Source organism: Pleurodeles waltl, chromosome 1_1, assembly GCF_031143425.1.
Source record: "Pleurodeles waltl isolate 20211129_DDA chromosome 1_1, aPleWal1.hap1.20221129, whole genome shotgun sequence".
Classification (NCBI taxonomy): Eukaryota; Metazoa; Chordata; class Amphibia; order Caudata; family Salamandridae; genus Pleurodeles; species Pleurodeles waltl.
Genome location: NC_090436.1, coordinates 953312007 through 953328917, shown reverse-complemented (window position 1 = coordinate 953328917; position 16911 = coordinate 953312007). Strand labels below are relative to the sequence as shown.

General features: G+C 42.9%; 1 protein-coding gene across 1 annotated transcript in view; it reads right to left on the bottom strand.

The window, feature by feature from the left end:
• MANBA (mannosidase beta) overlaps positions 1-16911 on the bottom strand; it is a 313152-nt gene that overhangs the window by 79124 nt on the left and 217117 nt on the right. Inside the window, exons 11-12 of the mRNA XM_069230206.1 lie at positions 13713-13880; positions 6791-7009 (exon numbers count right to left, since the gene is read on the bottom strand). Coding sequence (XP_069086307.1) covers positions 6791-7009; positions 13713-13880 — 387 coding nt within the window. The remainder of the gene's footprint in view (positions 1-6790; positions 7010-13712; positions 13881-16911) is intronic.

The following is a 16911-nucleotide window of genomic DNA, read 5'->3' as shown; positions in this document are numbered from 1 at the left end:
GTTTACTTATATACCCTGTGGGCCAAGTGTCAATGGTTAAGTTCACATAGGCTTCCATGCTGGACTTCTTTCTCTCAGCAGTCAATCTTTTGGACTACGCCAAATTAAGGAAAGCCAACTGTAGTTGTTTTTTTGGTCGTTTTTTTTAAAATCAATATTGTTGTGACCTTCAGGGTCTGAAAAAACTTGATGGAAATCAGTCTTACACAAACACAATTGCAAACTAGCTAACCAAGAAATCTCAGTGCCTTTTACACAATTAAGACAATCCCTAATGATTTCTGTTGTGAGGCTGGCACTCTTATGTTTCCATACTGGCAGCCATAGCAGAGAAGGGCGACTTCTGATGTAATCTTCAATATATGAAATACTCGGCTGTCCATGACCAAACAAATGAGAGGAAAAAATGACCAAAACCCTCCGGCAGAACCTATTCTCTACATTCTGAATCGGGGCACATTTCTGGATACCACACACCCCTGCTCCATAGGTTGCTACAGGTAAGTACTGTGATTTATAAATTTCTAATAATGGGATAAGTGCACCTCCACCCTTTGGCTGAGGTAAGTTGAACAAAGTGTTCGTAGCCTTCATTAATTGAGCCCTACAATGGACAATATGTGGTGCCCAAGAATCGGTGTCAGCAAAGATTACTCCTAAGTAAGGAACGGTACATTTCAGGCTACTACTGCCCACAGTCACAGTAGAAAAACAATATTTCTTTGGGCCGCAAGCATTAGTGCAGTGGTTCCCAAACTTTTTCAACCCGTGGCTCCCTTGACCTATTGGCGATTGGCTGCAACTCCCTGTTATGTCACTTTTTTTGACCGGTGGGGGGGATGTAAGGCAGGACTCGGGAGCACTTCCATTTTCTCCCTAAATAATAATTGGGATGAAGCCGATAAAGGACTTCTGCGATAGGGACTTGTCTTTAGTGACAGAGTACGCACTGCCAGTAATCCGCTGCTGCAGGCCAATGCACAACATTTTTGTCACGCTCTTTCTGCCTGCCATAGCGCTTTCTCCTTGTTCCTGGCAAGTTAAAAAAAAAAAAAAACACATTAGCATTTTTGATCTCAGATCCTGCAGCACCACACTTGGAAGTCCTACATATGACAATAGACCTGATTCAGGCCTCAAGGGGAGAAATTAATTATCCTGATTCTTTTTTTTAATCTCCCACTTTCCTCTTAAATGTTGACATTTTTGTAATTTCATGATTACCCTCTTTTCTTGAGTAGCTGCAGAGCACGGACAGAAGTAACACTCCATCACTGTCCTGATTGTGCCAGACCCTGCCTAAACAGACACTTTCTTTATTTGTTAGGCAAGACGTCATGCGCTGGTCCAAACCATTCCAGACGCTTACAGCTGTGGCTTCCATAACACCCCCAACATGGCATTCCCACTTGGGTTACTCAGGGCAGCAAATGCACATTACAAAACCCTAACAAGTTTGATTTTTGCACTGTGATTCTTTCTTTTTCATACTACCGTACGGCTCTGTCCAAACATAACATCTTTAGAATGGACCCGTATGGTAGTATGAAAGAGAAAGAATGGCAGTGCAAACAGTGCTCAATTTGAGCAGGAGAATTCCGGTTTTCTGCATCAGACATTTACTAAGAGCAAAAGATACATATGGGAAACGTGGAGGGAGAGAAAAACTAAAAAACATCACAAAGGGAGAAAGCTGAAGGAGTAGGAGTGGCTATAAATGGATTAAAGAGGCCCGAGAAGGCTCGCACATTTAAATGCAGCATCCGCTTGTTTCAAACGAGAGCTTTAAGCACAAGCACATTTTTATTTACAAATTAAGCACTGGGTTTCCAGTGGGGGGGCACCGGCACTTATTTTAAAGGACTGGCACTTAGGCCCATATTTATGAAAAGTTTGTGCTGCATTTGTATTATTTTTTACACAAAAGCGGCGCACAAAATGATGCAAATGTGGCTCAGGCTTTTCATAAATATGGGCCTTAGTTTTCTGCATTAGGCATTTACTGCGAGCAAAGGCACATATGGGAAAGACGAAGGAAGAGAAGGACGGAAAAGCTCCAGATTGGGAGAAAGATGCAAGAGTGAACTGAAGGGGCAGGGAGAGGTTGTAAATGGATTGAAGAGGTCCAAGATAGCTTTAGGATTACCGCTGCACCAATGTTCGGTGCATGCATATTTAATTGTGGCAGCCACGTGTTTCAGAGGAGAGCATTCAGGTACATTTTTATTTATACATAATTAAAACACTGAGTGGAAACAAATCAAACTTGATGGGTTTTACAATTTACTACGTAACACTGCAAAACCCTAACAAGTTTGATTTATTTCTACTGTGATTCTTTCTTTTTCATACTACTGTTCGGCTCCATTCCAAATGTAACTTGTCTTTAGAATGGAGCCACACAGTAGTATGAAACAGAAAGAATCGCAGTGTAGATAAATCAAACTTGTTAGGTTTCTGTAATGTTACGATGTCTATTGTAAAATCCATCAAGTTTGGTTTGTTTCCAGTGCAAGTCTTTCTCTTTCAAACTAACATGCATCTTTGTTAGCTAAGACTCACAGTGGAAACAAATCAACCTTGATGGGTTTTACAACTTACAACATAACATTGCAAAACCCTAACAAGTTCGATTTATTTCCACTGTGATTCGTTCTTTTTCATACTCCTGTACAGCTCCATTCTAAATGTGATGATGTATTTTTAGAATGGGGCCCTATGGTAGTATGAAAATGAATGCATTTCAGAGTTCCCTAGAAGAGTGCGGTGCCCTTGGTGAGTTCTGATGGCGCACCAGGGAAGCACGGCGCACACTTTGGGAAACACTACATTAGTGTAAGACTTATTAAAATGTATCTGTAAGTCTAACTCCAGGGCTACCTATTTTAAACTCCTAGAAAATGGATGTATTGCTATCTATAGCTTCAATAAATGCCTCTCGAGCCCGTATGTATCATTCCTTTTGTATCAGAAATTAGTCTTCTTTATTATATTCCGTATAAACATGATTGCATTCCATAATCAATACATATACACTATCCACTATTGAATAGGCATACTCAAGCTCCTTTTACATCATTGATTGTTTTTCGGCAATACCTGTGTTTGCATATGATTTGAGAATAATGGACTATTAATTGATTACAAGGGTCATCTGATCCCTATCATTAAACACACTTACCTTATTGAGACCCTAGAGGGAACATACTGGAATGTAATCTGATTAGGCAATGGGCCCCTGATTTGTTTGTATTTTTGATTTTAGTGGACGTGTGTGTGTGTGAGAGAGTTGGCATGATTGGGTTCGAATGATATTTTTATGATGATTGAATAGCATGTTTTTCTGATAGAGGGAGAAGGGTGTGATCGCCTCTGAACACATCTACTAAACATTTTTCTAGTCTTTATTTAGATGTGTAGATAGTTGATATGTATTGATTATGGAATGCAATCATGTTTATACAGAATATAATAAAGAAGACTAATTTTTGAAACAATAGGAATGATACATACAGGCTCGAGAGGCATTTTTTGAAGTTATAGATAGCAATACATCCATGTGCTATGGGTTTAAAGTAAGTAGCCCTGTAGTTATGTTTTAGTGTATTCTTCCCTGAAGGTGCTACTATAGAGTTACAGGGGTCCTCAGGTTTTGAATGTAAGTATAGCTCCACCATGAATTCAACCAAACCAAAAATTAAAAGGCACAATGCTCTAGGGGTTCGTGCCATTAAGGAAGCGTTGTCTGCGTATAGGAGTAAAGGCATCAGGGAACTATTGATTCTTGGGGCATCTGAGGTTAGATTCTTTAAATATGGGTATACATTGATAATATATAAAATAAATAAGAGTGGAGCTAAACACAGACCCCTGTGTCTTCCAAAACTTCATCATTAGTATTTAATTTAATCCTGGCCTTCATGTTTGTGTGTAGGTAAGCAAGAAAGTACAGCAGAGCTTCATTTATCCCAGAGGTAAGAAGACTTACCCACAACTTAGACGGACTGACTCCGCTGAATGCCGATGACAGGTCCATAAAGGCCAACTACAAGGGAGAGAGCTTGGCAATTGTGTATTTCTCCGATTACCAGGGATAGGTTCAGGTAATGCTCTGTAGTCCCAACTTGACCTCTAAAACCATACTGACAGGGGTGGAGGATGAACTTCTCCTCAGCCCCAACCCTTATCCTATTTAACAGGACTAAACCCCAAATCTTAACTGTCATATCAATTACGGAAATAGGCCTGTAACAGCTACACTGAAAGTAGCCTCGCTTTTTAAAAATGGGGACTAAAGCAGAAGTGGTCTATGAACTCGGGAGCTGACTGTCGGCCAATCCATTAAAAACATTCACCCGCAATGGTGCCCAAAACTTGGGGAGGGACTTAATAAAGTCAAAAGGGACGCCATCCGGCTTCGTTGCCTTTCCACTGACATTCTGGGCAATGGCCTCTTCCACCTCTCCCAAGGATAGCTCAAGACCCCTCAGGTTGGATCTGAGGCTAAAATCAAATCTTCTGAGGCTTGGGGCATGGTATATATTTTAGCACAGTGCATCTCCCAAGCCCCACTAGAAACATGGAAGCTAGTCGGAAGTACCACTTGACTCAAACACTTCTTGTCCCTCGCGGCCTCCCAGGATTGCTTACTATTTTTTTCAGCTGCCACTGAAGCCAAAGAATCCCACTGGAACTGAAGCACTTCTAACTTCCTTCTCTTAGTTGACTGTTTATAGGCCTTGTGGTAATGAGCCACCTCTATAGGATCTCTCAGCTTAGTTGTCAGTGCCCTATGTAACAAATGGTTGGCCACCATACACTCATAGTCAAACCACTCAGGATTAGTAGCTGACGTGGCAGGGGGACGCAATGACTTAACTCTAATATGCTCACATAATTTAGTGAAAACCATTACAACCTCGCAGCCAGTGTCATCCTTGGTCAGACAAGCCTCCAACAGACTGGGACTTCCTGCTGTAATATCGTACAAAAGTCAACCAGAGTCCACCACTCTCCAGACTAAAAGCAAACAATCAGATGACGGCTGAATGTTTCTAGTACCACACTGTAATCACCGAAATCAAAAGGACCCACCCTCCCATATAATAAGTCCTCAAGGTTAGATGATATAAAAAAAAATCTAGAGTGGAGGGGCCACCACAACTCCTAAAAGATGGTAACATGGGTGCAGCATGAGGGACAACATGCATAACATTATTAAAATTATGTGAAGCTAAATAACCCTGCAGTTTCACCCTCCCGGCATCTGCTTCATAGAAAGTGCCCTGAAGATCAGAACGTAGGGCCATAGAGCTACTCACAAGCTTATAATTAGTGCAAAACTTGGCATTATAATCCCCAGCCAAATAATAGGCTTCCCGTTTCCCGTAAATGGCACTCTACCTAGCAGGCAAGTGATAAAATCAAATAAACTTGCTACAAATTTAGTGTTTGATGTTACTGCTGAAATCATTGTAAAAGGTAATTAAAGACAGGCTAACACCCCTCCTACAACTCATCCCCTGGAAATTCTCAATATTAGTTTCTATTACTCTAGAACGGCCTCCGGCAGAAACATTCACCCATATTGCTAACCCGCCCGAGGCTCGCCCTGATCATAAAGGGATGGTGGGGGTACAGTAGCTTTCGAATCCATCAATAACCAGATCCTGCATGGCCAAAGCTTCTGGAAACATAAGTATATCATATTGTTTAATAAAACTGACCCACTCGTGTACTATGATTTTCAAGGAAAGACCAGACACATTCCAACTCAATATCCTCAGCGTAGAGTTGTTCAGAGCCACAGGCTTTCGAAAGACATGGGGAAGGTCTGGATGAGACAAGTGGGTTGTTAAGCTGAGTGGGGACACAATATTATCAACAGTACGAGACACGAGTCAGTCCAGCTCATTAAGATCACTTACGGGAAAACACCTGTTGTGAGAAACAAAATGAAGGAGGGCAGAATGGCTGTAGAAGCAACCCCTTGGATCTACTGATAGAGGTGGTTTGTAAAAACACCCTAGGGGAAGGGCACGAATGATGGTTTCTTTACCCACCCCCAGACCTTGTGCGGCTGCAACAGGAATTTCATGCAAGGCCTTTGAAAATTCACCACAATACAATCACCTTCAATATCTTTTTTGGAGCGTTCCCACCCACCCCACTCTGTACACCATTATGATCTCATTTAGTCTGTCTGCACTAAACTATTTATACTTATTCAACCAGTCTGCACACTTAATACGTAAGCCCATCCATGACTCAGCCTGTGAGGCCTTAAGAGGAGGAACCCCCAGCCAGCACTAAAACATATGGGCATGACACAGGAGGTAAATCCAGAAGCTCTTTGCTTGTACCTGCATGAGTTCTGGGGTTAACCAACTCAGAAGAGCCATCCTTCATTCTCCCAACAGACAGCATGACCTCACTGGGAGGGTCCGGCATCGAGTGTGTTGAGTCATTTTGTGGTGTTTTTACTGTATTACTGTGTGTGTTGGTACAAATACTTTACACCTGGTATCTGAAGTTAAGCCTACCTGCTATTGCCAAGCTACCAAAAGGGTGAGTGGGGGTTAACTGAGTGTGATTCTCCTTTACCCTGACTAGAGTGAGGGTCCTTACTTGGCCAGGGGGTGACCTGACTGGAAACCAAAGACCCCATTTCCAACAGTGCTCAATGAAGTGCAAAAATTATAACATGATGGCATACAATAGCTTTAGCAAGTATCACAGCATGAGCAAATATCGTAGCAAGGGAGAGACAGATGAGGATGCTTTTCTGTACCTTTCGCAAAGTGTTGAACGACGGCCATGACTGAAACCCATACTCGGAGGCGAAACGAGTTTTCGGGAAGGTTTTCCAGTTCCAGCAGTCACTGAGGTAGTTGTAAAAATGGGTGTCTCCATAATGGGGGTCGTAGGGGTCCTTAGCAACCCAACCTTCTCTGACAGACTCTTCTCCGTTGGTGGGACTGGATGTGAGAAAAGGACGGCTCGGATCTTCCTGTGCAAAAAAAAATATACACATTACATTCAGTTGTGAAGAAAATAATGTTTCTTTTTTATTTCCCCATCCTGCCTTCATGCAAATTTCACTGCCTGGAGTATCTTTTGTGAAAAACAGACATTGCCCTTTGTCAGGCTGCATGTTGCGTTTTATTTTTGTGAAGGACGGATTCACGTGAGTAATTTAACGAGAGATTACTATTCTACAAAGGTGATGCAGAGATCATAAGACTGACAACATTTCCCTTGTGAAGCTACACATAAACGTCTTTTTAAAACATCAGTGTGGTTGGCCAATCATGCACTATATAGTGGGGGTTAAGAAGTTAATGCTGAAAAGGTGGAGGTCACATTGCTTCTAATTTTGATAAAAAATAATAATAATGTGAGCTACATACTAACAGTATATGACCAATATCCTCCATGCTGCATAGACCACACAGCAAAGTAACAAAAATAAGCCCCCCACCACTAAGAATGTGATAAGGGGCCCCTGAGTCTCCCATACCACACCAATATTTATTTGCCTTGGACTAAATGCCCCACCTGAAAGCAGGGGGGTAGCGTCTGAGGGATGTTTGGGGTGTTGCACCCCCCTAGTAAATGTATTATTTATTAAACAGTTGGGCACAGTAGCTTTCAGTCGGGTGTGATAAGGTATCTGTCGGATTTCACCTGGGATTTTTAATACTCACTCAGACAAAAACACTTACCATCTTGACTCTGTTTAGAAGGCCTTAAAACATGGTTATTTTACAAATACTGTGTTTTAAGTACCCCCTCACTATCCGCACTCCTTTCCACTGGCCTGTACGTCACCCTCATATGCTGCTTCTCATATAATGATTAACACAATACGCCGGTGTGATTGCTGGAAAACCTGAAGCTCAACCCCTCTCCCCCAAGCCCAGCCTTACTGACCAACCTAAGCCCTTATCTGAGGGGTTGAGGCCCCCGGAAGGACTGGTGGCCCCACTGCACTGTTGGGGTCTGTGTTAGTTCCCTGAGACTATCTAATGCTAACAAATTGGCTTCTTGAAAAAAATGCGTTTGGAGAAAGTGCACCCACAAAACTGTCTTTATGAGAAGTGAGTTGGCGAGGGTGCCCTTTGAATAACGTTCTTTTGAGTTCTTTAAAGGTGCAGGTTTTTACATCGCTTGATTTTCAAGATTAAAGGCCTCATTTAGAGCTAAGCTGATCTTAGGCTTCCATCAACAACAGTGGTTTCCTTGCCACATTTGGAGGTGGGAGTACCATAAGGTTTTCACCAGCAGAGTTTAGCTGGCTCTGCTTGCGGAAACCCTTCAGCTGGTGGCTCGTTACCACTAGTCCACCAGCTTACAGTGATGGTAGCACTGAATGTCATCGGAATTCCCTCCCCAGTCAGTCACAGGCATCGAAAAGAAATAAAGGCACTATCGAGCAGAACGAAAACTATGGCGTGACAGGGGTATTACTTTTTAGTACCACTGAAACAAACTCCTGCTTTGGGGAAAATCCTGATAAATGTTGTCTAGATAAATAATTCAGTAAGGCACTTGAAACAGTCATAGCATTAAACATCTATTAAATATCTAATATAAAAGTTCATGTAAATTCACAAATATATCACATATTAATCATAATCATCCATGACCTCTACATTTGGCCCGCACATCAGAACCACTTGACCCAACCCATTTCATGGTCCCTAAGAAAGCCACCAGCCCTATTGGCTATTAAATATACAGTCTAGGTCTGGACTCCATTTCTAGATACCGTTCTTAATCTTCTGATGCTGGGGGATGGTGTGCAGATACCTGAGGTACGTTGCGATCGGGGGAGGTTTCGGTTAATCCAATAGAAACTTTTTTTTCAAGGCATATTGTACAAGGATCTGGCTCTTTCGGATGGGGAGAATAAGTGTTGATCACTGTCTGTGGGGCTTTCGAATGAGAGGCACCTTGATTTATTAGATTTCGGAGTGCCCGGGACCAGAGCATACTGGGAGAGAACAGGCAATAGATCATAATTTTAGAGTGCAGCTCACTCAATTGGTCTCCCTAGATATATGGGGGGAACAAACCTGAGGTCGTTACGCCGTGCTCCACAGTAATGTAGCCCTGATGGTGGCACAAAGGAATCTCATTAAGTACTGGGGGAGGGGGAGGAGAGGTGGTATGACGTCACAGCTAACCATACAGGAGTGGGACAAAGGTATGGACTAGTGTATGGGGCTGAGAAGTTGGTGTGTCCGGCAAGGGGCTGACCCCGTAAATTTGACAAGATATGGGGTCTATGTATAGCAGCAAGAGATAAGACAGGATGAGGGTGCAGGAGAGGATGAATGAGTAAGACACAGGAACGTGGTAGGCCCCCAATGAGTTGAGAAGCCGCACAGGGCGAGGAAACATGATGTACTGTACTGCCACGAGAGGAAGTCCAGCCTGGGGTTGATGTGGGGGAAGTGATTGTTTCTGAATGTATGCTTGACCACATGCATTAACAGTTGGAAAGGGTTTGTTCTGTTGTTTATCCATGTATGAAACTTAATAAAACTATTTCAAACATGATTTTCTGATGGAACATTCTCCTTCTACATTCTTCAAGGCCCTTAAAAAGTTGTGCTACTTAGACTAAGGAAAAAAGAAATGGGATCCTAGAAATATGGCAGAAAAAGACTGAGGGACAGGGTCTGGAAATGTGACGTGGAAATTGTATAAGAGGTTACCTCAGTTCAGACAGCCAGGTGGAAATCGCCAACAACATATCACAAATAATAACTGCAGTAAATAAAACAGAGGAATAGTTCAAGATTCACTGTAGAATCACTATAACTAAGTTTTGCCCCAAACGATTTCTGCACCACTGCACAATACTAAGACAATCTTCTAAACTTTTGGGACAGCGAAATGTACAAAATCTGTCACATGGCCTGGGATAATCTGGCAAATGCCCCCTACACTTATATAATTCCCCCTTCCCTTCAGAACCTACTGTCTTTATTTGTCAAAGTGATTCTTCACAGCAAGCTGAATCTAAGTCTTAAATTTATCAACAGAACTCACCCAAGAGGTATTTCTCAATGAAGGCATCAACATGTTACTCCAGATATTCGGGAGCTGATGAAAGGCTCCCATTTAGCAGACTAAGAGTTGACTGAGGCAGCTAACTCCAACCGCTCCACAGTAAAGGTGAATGCATTAAGTGATCATCTTGAACCATATATTGCCACGCTATCAAGTCAAAATCTTTCTAGATGTCTAGTGAAGCAAGAGCATATGGTTCCCTCAGTTCGCATGCTATTCAGAAACACTTGTATGTTTATCACTGTTCTTCTATTAGCCCTTGAACACTACAAGAAACCTATACACAAATACTTTCTCAGGATTTTACTGTCCAGTATAGACATGGAGATTGGCTATATGACTGCATTGCTTTGGGTCGTTATCAGGTTCAAAAAGCACTATAAAGGGCCCAGGCGGTTCCAAGTAAATGCCCTTGCAGGATAGCTTAGCCATACATTTTTTTAATCCTCAGGGCAAATAGCTAAATATATAATAGCCTTAAGCCCCGCTCAAGCATCAAAGGTCCGAGCTGAAGGCTGTGGCCTTTAACAAGGGAGTGGGCCTTTAAAGACCGGTACAGCTCAGCTACGGCGGGATATAAGACTATTAGAACATGCCATCCCTAGAGGGCAGAATGTTGTAATTAGTAAAACAAAGGCCTCACAGAGCCAGAGGGGGGTTAAAATCCCCTTGGGGAGGCCTTTGTTCACAGCAACAGCTGTGAATGACAACATTGGAATGTTGGAGCTCCGGGCTTGTACTAGCCATTAGAAGCTCAGAGTTACTCCATTGCATTCAATGGAGTGCTCAACATTCCATTGTTCTAATACTGATATAACTCCTACTGAACAGTGCTTCAGTTTCTAGTAAGACTTGCAGTCTTCAGGAACCAGTCACCATTCTCATGTTACTGGAATGTAATCTAATTCTCCTGCGTGGTTAACTTGTCTATTGGTGTGAGCTATACTTCACAAGGGGTGCCTATATAGTAAATATTTAATACCACTTTTAAGGTATTCCAGACTGTACTAACGTACAACGCACTAGCACACAGTATACCACTGTTTTCTTCAGCTGGCATCCCTTAAAATCTATAGGAAACTAAATTTAATGATGCTGTCCTCCTCCAGGATGGGAGTTTTGTTACTCATGTGAAGGTATAGCACATGGTCTGAAAGTAATAAATCCAGTTAATCAACCTAACCAATATCGGGATTCCCTAGACTAATCAAGAGCATACCCACTTGTTTACCACTGAGAGCTCTGAACTATGTTCTCAGTGCTGTTTCCCCAGCACCATGTATCAACTTTGTCATAGTCACTCATGAGTTACTCCAGTGCCATAGTGCAACCCTCTGGGGCATGCAGCAGAACTGTCAAATGTAGCAGTAGGTACTCCTCTGAAATCATCCATGTCAACATGACTTCCCTCCATTGGCTATAGACAGTAATTGACTATTGTGTGTTGTATAACAAGTGGCCCACATTACATTCAAGGTATGCAACTGTTTTGTAAACATTAAGGGGGTCATTCTGACCCTGGCGGTAAAATCCGCCAGGACCGACGACAGCGGGAGCACCGCCAACAGGCTGGCGGTGCTCCCATGGGCATTCTGACCGCGGCGGTACAGCCGCGGTCAGAAACGGAAAACCGGCGGTGTACCGCCGGTTTCCCGCTGCCCTGGGGATTCCGACCCCCATACCGCCATCCTGTTCCTGGCGGTTTTGGCCGCCAGGAACAGGATGGCGGTATGGGGTGTCGTGGCATGGGCACTGCAGGGGGCCCCGTAACAGGGCCCCACAAAGATTTTCAGTGTCTGCCATGCAGACACTGAAAATCGCGACGGGTGCAACTGCACCCGTCGCACCCCTTCCACTCCGCCGGCTCCATTCGGAGCCGGCATTCTCATGGAAGGGTGTTTCCCGCTGGGCTGGCGGCCAGCCTTCTGGCGGTCGGCCGCCAGTCCAGCGGGAAACCCAGAATACCCGCCGCGGTCTTTTGACCGCGCAGCGGTATTCTGGCGGTTCCAGCCAGGCCGGCGGCTCCCGCCGCCGGCCGGGGTCAGAATGACCCCCTAAATCTCTCACATCATACAAAAAGGTTTTAAGTGGCTGCTTGTGAGTATCGCATTGTGCCTATTCAGACCCCATCCACCATGTGAATTCTATGGTGTCACCCCACTGCCAAGCTATGGGAACTATAACCAACCTAATGCCACCTGTATCTGCCAGTTTGTTCAGTTTCGGTGGTGGGCTACTAGAATTTAAACTAGTACAATCCTCTCTATGGGTTCCCACCACCCTCTTTCACAATAACGTTCTACTTTTCTATTTTAAAATGCATTTTTGCAGCCTTGCTATATTGTCAACAATTTCTCATGGTCGTTGGATCCCATGTTCAAACTACAGAACTACGGAAAATCCAACATGCATAGCATTCACTTCTTCTCTCGCCCATTTGCCAACAACTACTTCTGCAACCTCCCCCCCCCCATGTGAAATGGCCACTAATGATGACAATTATTTGGCAACCAAGAGCCACCCCATCACGGTTGCAGTCCCTTTACCGCTCTCTGGTGATCTGTAACTTGTGCTCTCTCTCTACTGCTTGTCCCTGCTTCATTTTTCCTTCAAGTGTTACATCCACCCTCTCGCACTCCTCACACACACCCTCTGTAGTATTATGCAGTTCCAGACCTCGTGGGATTTAGAAAAAAAACAGAACTTATCCTCACTCAGACCCCACTACCTGGCTGCGAACGTAAGCATGTACTTACAATTGAATTCTTATTGTTTATTTTGTTCACACATGGCTCAATGACAACAATCTCAAAGGTTGCTCCTCTAGATCAGAAGCAAAAGTTGGGGTTGCCAATGTACTTATGATGGACTTTCTGGGATTAGAAGTGCTGGAGGTTAACCACCAACAATAATTTAGTCAAACGAGCCAAAGAGAAAAGAAACTATTGGAATACCTAGAGTAAACAGAGTGTTCAGCGTCTCAAACCGGTGGCAGTGTCACAGCAGTAGAACACTTGATCAGTTGTTTTAATAAGAATGTATATAAGTCACTGCTTATTTGTCATTGACAAGGTTTGGTACACAGTGTGCAATGGTCAATACATCAGATAAAGCTTTTTATTGCTCCTTATTAGAATACATTTCGACTTATGTCCAAAAACAAAAACAGTGGGGCAAAAAGGATTATATTAAAGGTATATTATAATAAATGCTGATTAATCCTATGTGAGATACACTACCCTATTTACACACACTGCTCTATTAACATGATTAAGCAAAAAACAAATAAACAACATACCTTTACAAAAACATGCCATCTTCTGACTACAAACTGCTATACAGTGCGAAAATACAATGGGTCAAAATTGTAGATGTTAATTCCCAGTCATGGGCTTTCAATACAACAGTACTTCTGATCTTTTGATGTTTGTTACACAAGTATAGTGATAGCTACCAACCAATCGCATTCCTTTATTTGAATCCATCATTTTTGTTCATTTGTCCTGGAGAGATCTACAAAAATTCAATCAAGGTTCCCTCAACTAACTTTACAAGAACTGCAAATGATTCCCTCTGCCTCTTTTTCATATCTCCCACCCATATGCACCATCTGTCTTTACTTGATCACTTACTGAAAGAACAATGTCTCTGATATTTTTTACGTAAAGATCAACGTAGTCCTGGAGGTAGAGTGACTGGAGATCGCTTGGGACGAAGAACCAGTTCATTGCAAGAGCTGCCTCATTTTCATTATTTCCACTCCATATGATGATAGACGGATGAGATTTCAGTCTTCTTACCTGGAATAAAGTAGTAATTTGAAAAGGTACATGATTTGGAATGATTCATTTAAAGTGTCTCTTTATATTTAAATCATGATTCATCTGTCCATTTTCTACTCTTTACTATTTCATAAAAATGCCAAATCCTCGTCAATATTGTAGACAAGGCCTGATTTTTCCTCTCTCAATATGACCAGGTCTACTGTCTATTCCCTAAGTGGTAAAAGTTGAAAAAACAAACTACACTGCGGAAGAAGCCTCCTTGTGAAACTGCAATGTCTATCAAGCCTTAGAGGTAAACTCTTTGTGCTGCTGTCTGATAAATACCGAAAATGGCTTCCTTAAAGGAAAAATAAAACACAGTATTCCATGACCACTTACCCACAAAAAAGTATTTGCAAGTCTTAAATAAAATTACATCTCATTCTTTCACATTTTGCAATAACATTTATGTTTTAGTGGACGTACATTAACATAACAAAACCCAGACCTATCGACTTTGTCAATGTTTGTTACAAATTGTATGCAAAACCAGAGGAAGAAGGATCTCCTTTTCAGCACTTGACACTCAATCCCCATTCTGTACGGAAGGATATTATGTAGGCTCTCATGGTAGATGGTGCTGTGTGCTGCTGATAGGTCAGTAGCCCCAGCAGACAAATATTTCTTCAAATATATTTAGAATGTGGTCAAGAATAAGAACTGCTGTTTTCTACACTCAGTTTGAGGGTCACTTAAACCCTGCTATCAGTTGCTGTCTCTTCTCAGTGCACGCCTTTGATGCTGACATCAACCAATGCTGTGCTCGTGCCCACCTAATGTCCAACCTCGGACGAAGCTGACGTGTTGACGGTGAGGCAGAGACTGACAGGCAAAAGATTGTGGGAACTGTCCACAGGAAGAACGGCCTCTAGGTTATTAAGCCACCAGGACTGCTAAATGGAAGAGTGGCGAGCGGCAACGGTAAAATCCCTAGGCCACGTGCCCTGGATTGTGTGGATCTTTGTGCCCCATGCTCTTTCTCCAAGCCCCTTCGGTAAGCCAATTTAAATTACTGGCCCTCATTTGGCTCCAGCGGCATCCCGCTGACACTGTGCTCGTTCCCGGCAGAGAGCCACAGGGTCGAGCGTGCAGGGTCGAGCATGCAGCAGGACGAGTGAGCTCCCAAAAACAATATTTGGTCAGGGGAGGAGCAAAAGGCGGTGGGACAGAGGTGTGCTCACTAGAGATCTTTTAATACTTTTTCTGGTACTTGGTGGATGGTGGCGGGAGCAAGATAGCTAGAGAGGGAAGAAGGAAGTGTCCACGTCTGTTTGTGTGTTACTCTCGATTGGCTACTGAACCACTGCTTTGGAGGTGAATCCACTGGAGCCTTATGAATACTGGGGAGATTCAAGTGTATAAGAGTCATTGCCTGAAGAGACAACCCGTAGCCTGCTCTCCTTACTCATTTTTTGCGAAAGGGGAGAACGATCGTTTCAATAACTTTAGTCTTGGAAGTGCTAGCTTGTATTGCATGGGGCATCGTTTTGGGCTTCCTAAAGTATACGTAAGGACCTCTAAGGATGCATGTATTGAAGAGAAAACAGGTGAAACAGGCTAAAGCTACAATAAGAAAAGGACCATCGCGAAAGAGGGAAGGAGACAAGCAAAAGCCAGTTAAGGAAATGGATGATTCAATTGTGGTTTCCTTCTCGGGGAGTGGACTCCTAAGCAAAATAAAAGGGAAATTTACTCCGGGACCAGAGGAACTGTACATTCCCTAGTATCATCAATAACACAATTTGTAGGGAGGCACTTGAAGGCAAAGCAAACTGGTGGCTTGTGGAACACAGAAGTGCCAAGTGTGATCAATGATTACTCACAAGGAACACCAGGGTTTGGTCAGGAACAGTCAAGGTTAAACGGCTCTCTAATAACAGGCCATTATTCTAGACCCCAGGCTTTCGTCTTCCCCTAACTTGCTATTTGGGTTATCAGGTGCAAGCATCAAGTTGCCAGGGACAGGGGAAAGGAAAAGTGGAATTAATAACCGTGCTGGTCCATCAAAATCTTTTTTCACAGGAAATAGGAGTTATTGGAAGGAGACAGGGGGGCTGTGAGATGAGTTCGCAACAGGAGCCTCATTTAAGGAAAAATTGTGATTTGTCTCATTCTTCACCGGATACCACCTCCTATTCATTCTCTTCCATGTGGGAAGTCATTCTACTTATGCAAAGAACTCTCCACAGGATCCTACAATCAGTACTGCTGAATAATGAAGCAATACAAACGCCAGACTAGGGCATTACAGACTACAGCATCAGAGTTAAAAGAAATGAATGGTTGTATGCCCCTGCTGGTGAGACAGGTTGCAACCTCACCTGTAACTATGGAAGAGCAAACCTCGGTCTATGTGTCATATAAACTAATGGTGGTTGAAAATAATGGGAGTTTTTATATTTTATAAGAAAGGTTGGCCATATAGACCGGTACGTGGAGCGCAGAGGAGGAGGATAAGCCCTGAAGAAGCAGGGAGTAAGTGCTACACTTATTACCGCTAATAATAGCAAGTCTGTTAACAAAATAAAACTACAAGGGAAAGGATGACCGAAACCAAAACAAATCATAAAGGAGAAAGAGAACGATTCAGCTCTGGAAAGAAAGGAGTCCTTGGTCAAGGACAGGGTGAGTTGAGACAGGAAGGGATTAAGGAAAGAGCAGAGGGCAATAGGGGTAAGGTGAGTACGGTAAATTTGGTGAAAGAGGATAAGCAAGAGAATAATGTGAAGATTCCAACTAGAGTAGTGAAGACTGAGAATCTACAATCCACTCAACTGCAACAAGAATCCAATCTGTGTGTCCTTATGAAGCTTAGAAGAAAGTGGAAGAAATTGTCAAAATTAAAGCGATTAAACAGAAGTAGTTTTTTCGGAGCTTTCAGGAGTTGTAAAGCACTTAAGGCTATTTGATCTGATGACACTTGTCGAGTAGGCTTTGTCCAAAATAAGGAGGGAAATGAAATAACAAGAGCGGTAAAAGACTTATTAGTGAAGGAAGAAACAGAACT